General features: G+C 35.4%; 1 protein-coding gene across 2 annotated transcripts in view; it reads right to left on the reverse strand.

Annotated features, from left to right (window-relative positions):
• The window catches only part of GAS2 (growth arrest specific 2), an 81,744-nt gene that overhangs the window by 37,709 nt on the left and 31,163 nt on the right, over positions 1-12,872 (reverse strand). For both annotated transcript variants that reach the window (XM_053979474.1, XM_053979473.1), the window contains exons 5-6: positions 5,080-5,143; positions 455-599 (exon numbers count right to left, since the gene is read on the reverse strand). In XM_053979474.1, coding sequence (XP_053835449.1) covers positions 455-599; positions 5,080-5,143 — 209 coding nt within the window. The remainder of the gene's footprint in view (positions 1-454; positions 600-5,079; positions 5,144-12,872) is intronic.

Below are 12,872 nucleotides of genomic sequence, written 5' to 3' on the forward strand. Positions count from 1 at the left end.
AGCAAGATTCTAACAATGAGGAAAACAATGCTTGTTTTTTTACTATGTGAGAATCATGCAAAACAGCATAAAAATTAAGCTGAAATATCTCAGAAGTGTTTGTTAACATTCAGTACAAGTCAGTATGAGCCAAATCTTGTCCTGACTCAGTCCTTCCTCACACAAAGCACCAAGTGGGAGTTGGTGAATAAGGAGTAAAAGAGTAATAAGAAGGGAATGTGGCCCTAAGCACAAAGCTAAGTTAAGCTGCAGAGCTCCTACACAGTGTGACTATTTTTTTTTTCTAAGCTTCAGACATAAATAATTGTGGTCAAAAAACAAATAACTCTATAAGTCTACAAATGTTTAAAATAGAGTGAGGCGTTAAACTTAGATGCTAGACTTTGTGTGCATTTTGCAGCTAAGCGCGTATCAGAATCAATAAGATAGGAAGAAGCTTCCTCCCACAACTTACAGCATCATCCAACAGTTTCCCTGTGCTCTTTTTCCCAGGAGACTTTGTGGGTGATGGTGAAGGAGATGGAAGGGGAGCTGAAAGTGTTTCCTCTTGTTCAATCTCTTTTTCCAATTTTATTAATCCAGGAGGTTCCACCCCACACCTTTTGGAAACATGCAAATAATAAATTACTAGTCCATATAAATTATTATATATTTTAAAACAAAACAGTGGAAAGAATTTCTACTTTGTGTGCAGTAACAGAATGATACACACATTAATAAACATGTTTAAAATACACCAACCCATACTGCCATAATTTCAAATTAACAGAAAAGTAATTTAGATGCAGTCTCTCAGTTAATCAAATTTACAGGAAATACAGGTACTTTTTCAGCTTCTCTGTCTGATATCATATATGTTGGTGAATAATTTATGAACAACACTAGACCTCAAAAATTGGAATCATGCAGGACAGAGTCAAGTTCAGTACATTTGCACTTTTTTCTATTTTATTTTTTTGTTCCCAAACAGCATCTTTTCAAATTACTTAACAACTTACATTTCATGTTAGTATTTTCTGAAGAAATACAAATGCAAAGGGATTAAGGGCTTTCCTGGTTTCAGCTATTGCACTGAATTTATAGATAAGTAAACTGAGACATGGCCACTACTCTTCAGAAGTGGTTAGTGTTTCTACTAATTGGTTTTTGACAGCCAGTCTTCAGATCTCTGTTTACAGTGGCAACACACTTGTAGCTCCAGCTAGAACAAAATACATGCAACTTCATCATGGATAAACTCAAACCAGAGCACTTGGAAGCAAGGTTCTTTTTTAAAGATCTTCTGAAAGCTTTATGGCAAGTGATTGAGTCAGTATCTCACAGCAAGCAGCAGAGCTTGGACAGAAGTTAAAAGCCTAAAAGTGCATCCCATTTTCCTAATTATCGATAATCCCCTTCTGTTTTCTTATCTGCCAACACTGAACAAACCCCAGAAAAACAAACAGAGTTCCTTCTTCAGAGAATGACTTCAGCTTGGAAAAGTTATCATGCCAAGTAGACTTCTCATAGCAAACTACTTGCACAAATGAAATTATATTTTTTTTTCTGTAGCAGGAAAGTCCACAGTCTAGATGCAGAACTATACTGACTTATCTAGATAAAGACCTGGACACTAAAATATTCAGCAGTAACAAATACATAGCTAAATACCATAATGATCTTAGAAGTGCACAGAGAAAAGATATAAGCACACATACTAGCTTTTGTGTTTTTCTGATAATGTTTAATTTAGTCATACTACTGCCTAGTAAATTAATAGAAAGCAAACGAAGAACCAAATCTGTGCTTGTATTGGCTTCTAACTGGTGCAGTCTGCATAATGAAAAGTCAGCCAACATTGAAGCAAGCACTTATATACAACCTCTTTGCTTCCTGTCTGTCTGCAGATGCTGACAGGCTGTAAATCATGTAATTCCCAGTGGGTTCTAAGCCTCCTTCTGCATACAGCCTTACTCATCAAATAAAACTCTTCCACTGTAAGAAATGTTGCTTCTTTGCTTCTACTACTATTCATAGTTTCTAAATTTTGTCTTTGTGACAGATTTTTAAAGTTTCCTGTATTTCCAGTATTATGAATTCCTCAGATGAACAGTTGAAAAATAAATCAGCAATCAAACACACACACTTTTTTCCCCCACATGATGTATGAACCCAAAGCAAAGTTGCTGGAAAGCTGAAATTGTAGAAAGCCACATCTTTTCTGAGAGGGGTAGAGGTGCAAATTCTGGGAAGGTATGCTGAGCATTTCCTTTTCTGCTCCTTTCTAGCCTGGCTTCTCATAACTACACAAGAAGCAGCACTGGACTGTAACATGATCTCTGTTAGACTTCTTAGAGCACCACTTTCCATTTTTATCAAGGTAAAATTGAATACAATAGCAGAAAGACATTGAAACTGCTCAACAGTAATTCCAAAAGACCTGTGAGGGTTGTTTAACCCCGCAGAGTTTAACAGTAATGCAAGAACTTCATCCTTTGTGCGGAAAAAATAATTTAGCTGTTTTCCATTGTATAATCACTGACTTTCAAATACTTACGAGAATGTTGGACCTGTGTAACCCACTGCAATAGTCTTGTTCATTTCCAGAGGTAAATTCCACCCTGTAGGACACTTCCCTCTCTCATAAATATCACTGTATTGACATAACATCTGCCAGTGACACAAGGCCTCATTTTAACTATTGAAGTTTTGCAGACGATCTCAGAATCTTGTTTTCATAAAAAGCTGAAATTCAGGATGATTTATCAGGCAATTGTATTTTTATTAATATCTTTGAACTGCCACTGTTTGAGCCAAGTGGTCACACCAGTTTCCCACTCAATGTGCAGTCCATTCATCAAGACCACCTGCCCCTAATTTGTCTAAGAGGACACTGAGATAACGTGTTAAAAGCATTACCAAAGCAAAGGTAAATGATCACCTGTCTCCCCTCCTCCAGGGGAACTTGTTGAATACAAGTTCAAGTTCAGCAGAACAGAGCTCAATTTAACTCCTCCTCAAGCAATCCTCATTCTTCCCCACTTGTGTCTCAATCACAAGTCCATTTTCATTAAATAAAAAAACTTAGGTTGACTTTTGGGAGCTACAGACCTGAAGACTAACAGTAATCTAGCTGGGCAAAGTGTGCCAAAGGCTGAGCCCTTGTGATGAGTAAGCCACTTTGAACATATCTTTCTGCTTCTAAAATTACTCAGTGTCTCTTACACTTTTTCTTCTTTAAAAACAGACAGAGTCACTTTGTTTCAAAGATCTCTACAGCTCCTGTTCCGGAAAGCAGATCCCTAAGACTGCAAAGAGACCTGGTTTGCTTTACAAAGCATACAGCTGACTTCACTCTTGTTTAAAGCAGCACAGCAGCCTCATTTTAATGGGCTCTTTCCTACACTTAAAGGCAGCAATTATCAATTCTCCTTTCCCATAAAGTTCTAATTTACCACAGCTCAGGCAAAACAAGCATCATATATTTAGTTTTCAATTTTATTAACCTGACATTCCAGTTCAGTTTTTGTGTACCTTGGAAGTGCACAAGATTATAAATGGGGATTTGTTTGTTTGGAAGAGATACTAGAGTGGGGAAAAGTAGACAGACATGTTGTTTGACCCCTAAGCTATAAATAAAATTAAAATAAAGAAACATAAATACAGAAACAAAATATATAAAATAATCATTAATGATATATGGTAATATTCATGCATTATAAATAAAAAATGCAATACAAATATTTTAAGGGTAAAGGGATAGATATGCATAATAAATGACAGCATGGCTTATTTATTTGTTCAGTACTTCTTTTCATGTCTGGAACAGAAAGCATCTGAGACGTGGAAGCTTAAGACAAATATAAAGGATAAGATTCTATTTTCATTCCCTTGTAGATCTATTGAGTCATCAAATCTCACTGCAAAATGAGATTAATCTAACTCAACCAACTTTAGCAGAGTCCAACACTGCCTAACCACAACCATGCATTACCTGAGGAAGTTGGTTACGATATAGTATCCAACAGGGCAGATACCCCTGACAGTTATGCCCCAGGCATAGGGGTTTTGGGTGCTGGTAGATCTATCTCCAAGCTGGTCTTGAAAGCACAGTTTGTTTGCCCAAGTAAATTAAGATTCATTAAAATTATTTTTGTTATGCACTTGCAGATCAAAATACTTTCTTTTTTGTGGGAAGTTAAAACAATTTGCCATTTGAACGCAAGTTCTAGAGATAACAAAATAACTGAAAACCTGAAATCACTATTTTTTTTTATCATTGCTGTTCGTATGCAAGCTTCCACTGACAGCAAGGGTTTTTCTGAAACTTGACCATAAGACAAATTTCTAGTTTTCCATGTGAGTTCGTTCACAAAATATGAATACACGTGATGCAATTTTAATACAGCCAATACAGCCAATCTTAAACTAGGAATAAACAGGGGTCTCCCTCGCCTTGATTGTTACCACAAGGAATTCTTCTGAAATTAATGAAAATATCTGAATAGCAAGGTACTTGCTATTTTACACACATTAATGAATGCAACTGCAATTTACATTTGCAGTTGGGCAAAGACTGGGCAGCAGTAAATCTTATGCACTATGCTAGTTAAATCTACATCTGTAAAAAGGGGAAAAAATCACATTCTAGTTACTGTAATTTTGATTGCTTAGCAAAAGTCTTTGTCTTGATGTCAAAGATATCATTACAATATGCTGAAGGTCCAGCACAGCAAAAATCATCTTGGGCAGATTTAGATCATGTGAAGATCATCTTATTATCAATAAACTTCATTAAATTGCAGTTGTTTATAGAGACATCTGACTTTAGAAGGAGAAACAGCTCAAAACTTTATAGAAAAAAAAATTTTCAAATCCTTCCTCTCCTAATAGGATAGCCTACAAATATCTTCACTGAGGTATTGATATTTTGTAATATTTGTTAACAACTGCCTTCAAGAGTGACATCAAGACAAACATTCTATTTGAACTTAATTAGCACAAAAGTTAGCTTGAGATGTGCTGATTTAATATGTCTGTCAATAGCACCTGCTGTCAAGAATGCAAATATTTCAACAGTCTTTAAATATTTTCACCTACTTTGCTGCAATTCTTCCAAGTTCCAGCAAACAAAGGCACACTTCTCTTGGTTGCTTGTGGAGTACTAGAAAAGCAAAATGAAGATGGAAAACATTGATATATAAAAGCTATTTTAAAGATCTTAGTGGTGGAATGGAACCTAATCATCATCTGTTCCTCTTGACTCCAACAAACATTTGTTTTCTTTGGCTTGCAGTAGGGTTTTATTGGAATAAAAAGGATGGGATTGATGAGTGGTTCTCAGAGTTCAGACAGTTCAGAAGCTCCATTTAATTATCTAAATCACTGAATAATTATTTGGGGTAATTGGTAATCTGCAAACAGTTAATAACTATTTAAAAATAATCAAGAGATCTGGCACAACACTTTAATTTGTAGAAAGTCAAAATTGATAACATTAGAGTGATACTTTCCTTTCTACAAACTAAGAGAATACATATCCTTTAGATCACTATTTTTCTTAGCCAATTTAATTTTAAAAAATAAGAATGTTGCATTAACAAAGCTGTACCTCACTATAAATTTGGTCCTGAATTTTTTTTCACATCTACTCTTAAAGTAAATATGAAACTAGAATGCTTTAGGAATCAGTTCTTCACAATATAAAAATCCCAAACAGACAAAAAAGAGTTTCTTCTTTATACATACATACATATAATGCAAGTCTGCATGCCTGGATCCCACACAGAATAGGTTTTTTTATGATTCAGAAGTAGCTGTGACACAGTATGATCATCTCATTATTGTGAGAGATTGAAATGTTAGGGGTTAATGTCCCAACCACCCATTTGCAAAAGCAGCAGGTGCTTTGCTGAGGCCAGGTTTGGACTCCTTATTGTAAAGAGAGGGGGAGAGTTTTTGGGTGTGTGGTGGTGAAATATCTCAACGGTGTAAGAGCAGTCCAGGCACAGAGGTGGTGCGCACCCACCACCAGAGGATGACCATGACAAACCAAATTCTGTTTAGCAACAAACTGGGTTTTGAGCCAAATAAGGGAAAAGACTCATAAGAAGCAGATTCTACAAAGTGGAATAGTGCTTTTTATCATGGCAATGTCCTCCCTTACATAACTGGCTGAGGTGTAAAGCTCCCCTCCATGGAAAGTATTGGGACACTCACATGGGCTGGAAGGCATACATCACTTCTGATGGGGCATAACTGGTTCAGCTATGCTGATGTGATGGGCACCTGTCATGCTTTAGGTGTCACAAACCATCAAAGTCCTCCAAAACGTGCCCAGAGTAATTTCTGAGGCTTTCCACCAGAGGACTGCACCTGATCCACAGTGTTGGAACAGACCATGCAACACCCTCGCCTCAGGGGTGGTATCCTGGATGTTGTCACCTGAACCTGACTGTATTTTAACCCACTGAACCTGGTGTTTCATGGGCTTACCCCACCCTCAACAGATCAAGACTGTGACCATCACTTTAAACAGGAGACATTGAAATTGCAACAATTAAGTCTCACTTCACTCTCTGTTCTTATCCTTTCTCTCTTTTCCTTCTGTATTTTCTTAAGTGGTATCTTCATACTTTGCTGCATTTCTATAGATGATAATAGCCAAAATGGCTACATACCTCCTTTCCATTGCAACTAAATTGATCTAAAATAAACCTGCCATATAGATAGATAGATATATAAAAATATATATATATATAAACACTAGTCTATTCACTCAGTGTTGTTCACTCTCACCTGCGTCTTCTTCATTAGCAAGAACCTCAGTTACCCTTGCCTTCAGAGGCAAGTTATAACAATTATGAAACACCACCACAAACCAATATATTTTTTTCCTCCACGATTCAGAATAGGTAATGTTTGGTAAAGAAGTTCAGCAAAGCATATAAGCAAAATCCAAATCAATAAATCAAGAAAGGTCTGTGGCTGTTTGTATAATCAACTCCCTAAAACTTCAAGAAGATGAAAGGAAAAATAGAAGAATAGAGAAGATAGTAATTATGAGTACATAATTACTCTTCAGAAATACCTACTAGAGTAAAGCCCTCATGTTATTGTAAGTAAAAATCAGGTTTTAAAAATTTCCACAATATTAAAACAATTTGCACCTTACACTTCAGATTGAATTGAGACCAAAAAGTAATTGTGTGACTCTTTATATAAATCAGAAAAAACCTGAATAACATCAAAATAAATTTGTTTTTAATGAGTTAAGGTCAAGACATCAGCTACATAAACTTTTGGTAATCTAAAGACTCACCTAACTTAAATGCATGAAGAAAAAATACCATACCTGAAAAAGATATTTTAATGTCTAGTTAAAGCTCTGAAAGCAATTACTTTGCTCTGTGTATGTATGAGACCCAAAAGAGACTGGAACATCTCTAGGTAACTAATGCCCAAGACAGACCTCCAGCCTCCGTGACTTCAACTTGCAGCTCCACGGATATGAATAAGTGTAAGTGGGAGTAGAATGCTCATCCCAATATCTTTTCCTAGTGTCTGTGTAGCCCTTTGAGAGGTATGCATTTGTCCTCTAATCTTATCCAAATATATTTCCACAAGTGAAACTGCAGAGCATGAAAACTAAACAGGCACTGCACTAGGAAAAATATATTTATTCTTCAGCCATCTGTTACTAAGAATATAAATGATGAACACTTGGACATTCAGCTATTTTCAATAGTCTTCCTTCCCACAATATAGTAATTACATTAAATATTTACCTTTACTAGTAATCAGTATTTTTAAAGTGTTACATTCATGATCCTAGAAGTGTATTCTGCTGTTTTGGTTTTAAACTGATTTTGACAGCCCCAAAATAAAACTTGATTTTAAGAACTAAGGCATACCCCAAAATATAAATGGAATAAACTGAGTTTGGAATAGTCAAACCAAGTAAATTGCAATTCATACATATGTACATCCGAATGACTTTGGAATGGAAGAAAAAGAGAGGTTCAACTACCACTATTTCCAAAAGGATCCATAAATATAGCTAGAAGAAAATTTGATTTAAAAAGTAAAAAAATTATCTACCCAAACAAAATTCATAGACCTTTAGCAAGTCTGACTCTATATAATCTAGACACATTTCATGCATTTCACACTGAACAATGTGGCAGAGTGACATCATTGTTAGAGGATGAAGATGTATGCAGGCAATAACCAACCACAAAAACAAACATCAGGTCATCTCATAAGACTGTGCTTCTAACAAGAAAATAATAGCATTCCTGAGGACTATATAGCATATGTATTTGGGGACTTCAGAGACCAATAAATGTTATTTTATGCAGATCCACTGCATAAAATGAATGGGAATATCCATCTTTCTAGAGAATCTCACTGATGGCATTTGCTTGACAAGAACGCAATGGGAAGATAAAGAAATAGTGCAAACAAGTCTGGCTTATTTTAGGTGTCCTGCCTTTTCACTTTTCATCTCATCTCTTTAAATGCTTCTTATTTGCCATCCTCATTGCTTGCATCTTTGCATGCTACCTCCAGCCACTCTTTGTTAACAATAATTCCTTTTCAGTTTCTGGAAGTTTTCATCCTTGCTTCTCTCTGGCAATAACATTTCTTCACACTGCTCCCATCTTGTTGCTGTCCCATTCTCTTTTTTACAGGTATTCCTCTTTTGTTCACTCAACCTTTGTGCTTCCTCAGAGGTCCTTACCTCAGTGCCTGGATGCTACCAGGAGAAGCAGAGGAGAAGCAGCCTCTGCTTTCAGCATTATTAGAGCCTGTGACTGTGAGGACACAGAACACACAATGCACATGCAGTCCATGTGTTTACTGAACAGGTTTAAACTGAAAGTTCACAACAACATTCAGGTTTTTTATTCTGTTTGTGGTTTTGTGTTTGTTTTAAATTAGTAGAATCACAATGCAGAAATAAAATTCCCACAACTTCCTACCAAGTTTCAAATCTTGGCTCCTAACACTTTTATAAACCATTTTTAATGAAGTCAGTCTTCCTTCTAACATAAACTTTTTTTTTTTGTTTAAAAGATTAAGATATCAGGCATAGTTGACTCATAAAAAGTAAATAGTATTTCTGTTTCTAATGCATTTCTTATCCCACTAGAATCAAAGAATTTTACCAAATGCCTTAGTATTTATTATCACAGGCTTCCAATTGCCATCAGAACTCACACTAGTTTAGGGAAAGTTTTCCAAAAGGATGGTCCTTTCCTCCTTCTTCCTATTGTCTCTCACATTTCCCTTTAATTTTTATTGTGATCTTACAGAAGACTTTTTGTTCTTAAAAAAAAAACCCACCCAATATTGTTTTGTCAACACTCTGTTAACTTATAACAAACTTACCCTTGCTTTTGCATCAGAGTTATGCTATGACATACTTGTGCTTCCCCTACATGCCCTACCCCATTCAGATCAATCACTTATGGAAATCTCAAAACAGTTAAGGTGTCAAATATACTAGATCTAAGGATAGTAAAGAATTAATGTAGAAGGGATACAGAGTCATCTGAACACTAATAATTTACTGAAGTTCATTAGTTTAACATGCAAATCCAGTGGTAACAACAAAGAGTCTAGGATGCTTCTATAGTCCTCAAAATGAGACATATTCACTAATATTATGAGTAGTTTAGTAAAGAATTGTGAAAGATGGGACAAAATCTTGTTCTGATGCAACTTCAAGTGAATTTTAACATGATGTTATAATATGTAGATATTTCAGTATAAAAGAACAGAAAAAACTTGCATCTTGAAATCAGATAAACTACAGTAATAATTTAAAAAATAATCTTCCCTATGTATATTTTAAAGCAAGCAACATTTGAGTATTTTTTAAAATAACCTTTAAACCAACAATGTTAGAAGAGAGATCAGAGGTGTTTGTGTTTCAGTTTACTATTTCCACTAAAATACGACATGCATTTATTTAGGAAACCTGTCCATGAAACTCAAATCAATTAGTTGCATCAAAAGAAGTCCATGTCACATACTGTGTGTAGAGGTGCATAGAATGTACAAGCACAAAACATTAACCATCAACAGCATCCAACAACTCCCAAAGCAGATGACATATCAGCATGCTGGCACACTCAGTGGCAAACCCTTTTCTTGCCGGGTAGACTTTATCATGGAAGAGATGCAGAATATTCATTGGTTCCAAATCCTATAATCATCCAACAACACTCCATTACCACAAAGAGTTCAGAACTTATGCTTTATGTTCACTGAACTAAAGCAATCATAGAAAATCCAAGAAGAGTTTTCTTTGAGTATTACACTCTTTAGGCATGAGCAAAATTACAAATATCTCCACCTATCTTCCATAAAGAAAATTACCAGAGCTGTGGGGATCTGCCGCCCTAAAGCCTGCAGGGGCTATTCCCTACAGGGGAGTTTACAAAGTATATTTATGGGAACAGAGGAGTTAAAGGCAGTATTAATATCCTCATACTGCTCAGTGAGGAGTTGGCACATCATGTTCAGAGTCCCACATAGTCTAATACATCTAAGAAGACCATTCAATGACACTGTACCTCAAGATTTGCACAGATGATCAAAATTTGGATTTTGGATCATAATTTTTGGTATTAACAAAGCTGTTTCCTTCTCCTTTAAATACACTAAATTTAAAAGTAAAAAATATGACAAGCATGCTAAATTTGGCAATGAGTGCAGGGAGCACACACGGTGTCCCTCTATTTTGCAGCACTCAAGATTATCCCTACGTACTGCGTTGCTATAATTCTTACAGAAGTTCATGAGTGAGCTGTAGCTCTTACATCAGGTATCCCAGCCACCTTTTCTTTGCAAAGGCATTAACTCGGAGACTTTCCTGCCATGCCTCTGCACTTAGAGATAAATTGCTACCAGTCAGCTCTGACTGTATTACAAATCTTAACAGGAAACTCTGTTTCCAATTTGTTCTCATTTTAACCTATGTTAAAGCATGATAACATTCAGCAACACAAACTACATTATATTATAGACTACCAACAAATTAGCAGTACAAGTCTTCAAAATTTTGAGCTTTCTCTTCCAATGATATTTAAAGTAACTAGTGATTAGATAGCACAATCATATCTACTAGTATATCAAGCACCTCTATTTTTCATTCTATTTACTTTTCCTTCTATTTATTTTGAAGACTTCAATCTTGTTTCCTTGTTTAGCTCAGCTGAGTAGCCCAAATCCAACAAAGCATTTGAAACTGTGCTTAACTTTAAATTATTACATAAATTGCTAAATTAGTCCACAAGTGAAGGACAAGAATAAAACGACATGAATAGGTCTGCTCACCTGCTTGTATGGATCAGTCCTGAAATGTTAACCCTTTGCAGAAGCAAGCCTCTAAGAATACTCAAGATTCCCATTAACAACACTTACCTGCATGCTCATCAGGCATGGACTGCCCCTATCTGCTCTGGTCTTTGTTTAAGACAGCTCCATTCCAGTGAGGAATACCTTTGTATCACTTGAGTCTCAGTGCTAAAAAGTTAGGAGTGATGGATGCATTTGTGTGCAGTTATACTTGCATGATTTCAAAAATTTCAGAACTTATAACAATGAGATAGTATTTTTAAGTAATGAGAAACCATAACAATTAACAATTTCTTAGCCAGTATAGACTTCATTTTGCTGATCTCTAATATACTTGGTACTTTTTTTTTAAATCAGTGCCATAAATCCATCATTCAAGTATTTCAGTGCATTAAATCTTCAATATCCCTCTTATAATTCTAGAATGCATATTTACCAGAAAAAGACCTCAGGATGTTTTATATGATACAGTAGCATGATGAAAATATTACTATGTGCCTTTAATTGAATAACACAGTATTTGCATAAAGCAATAAAGCTCACAGAATAAGAGTAAAAAAAAATGAGGATAAAAATCCACTCAACTGAGAACATTGATACAATAAGGTTCTCCAATATAGAAAAAAAGCTGCTTTATCACTAACAATTTGAGCACCAATTTACTGAGTTTATTAGCTGTGAGGAAAAACAGAAGAAAATACAAAAATGGATACAGTTACCTCTGTAACCATAATTTCACCACAACTAATAATAAAAAATGCAGAATTCAACGAGGCAGTGCAAATACAGATGTCATTCACACACATTTCTCGCTACTTTGAAAAGAACCTTTGATATTACTTACCTTTGCTGAATTTTTGCTTCCTATGCATTGGTGATTTGTGGGAGAGAGAGGAACATAAAAGCTTTAGATTGGCAGCTGTTAAGATTTATCATTATTTCTAATGCATTAGGAAAAATCTCAAAAAAGCAAAACTTTGAGTTAATGACTAAACTGAAGGAGAATAATAGCTACCGTTTTTATCTTTTTTTTTTTTTTAAGGTATGATTACCATCTTCTTCTCAAGTTCAGAAAAATGGGTCCAAAATGTTATCAAGTCCTATTCCTATTTCAAGCAACATAAATCTTTTCTATTAGTACATTATACAATAAGGGAAAAAAACCTCAGAACCTAGTTTTTTATCAGTGAAGAAAATCAGTCACTAATCAAACAAAATAGAGTACAGGTTTGTGCGCTCAGTCGTATTTCCCTTCAGTTTTCTGAGAGAGGAAGTCCCCTGGAACACACCTTTTCTCTTGTATTTGCACTCTGTTTTACTATGGCAGGCAAGGCAATGTGTATGTGTGAAAATTAATTATCAGGAAATATTATTAATTATCATGAAATATTCCAGCTATGTCAATTCCATCTCTAAACAAGATCTAGTTTCTTAAAAATGCACAATAGATTTGTGGAACAATGGCTAATGACTGGGCTTACCAAAGCAATACAAACTTCAAATACCTTGAAGTATTCTATTAACCA

Source organism: Vidua macroura, chromosome 6 (genome assembly GCF_024509145.1).
Source record: "Vidua macroura isolate BioBank_ID:100142 chromosome 6, ASM2450914v1, whole genome shotgun sequence".
NCBI lineage: Eukaryota > Metazoa > Chordata > Aves > Passeriformes > Viduidae > Vidua > Vidua macroura.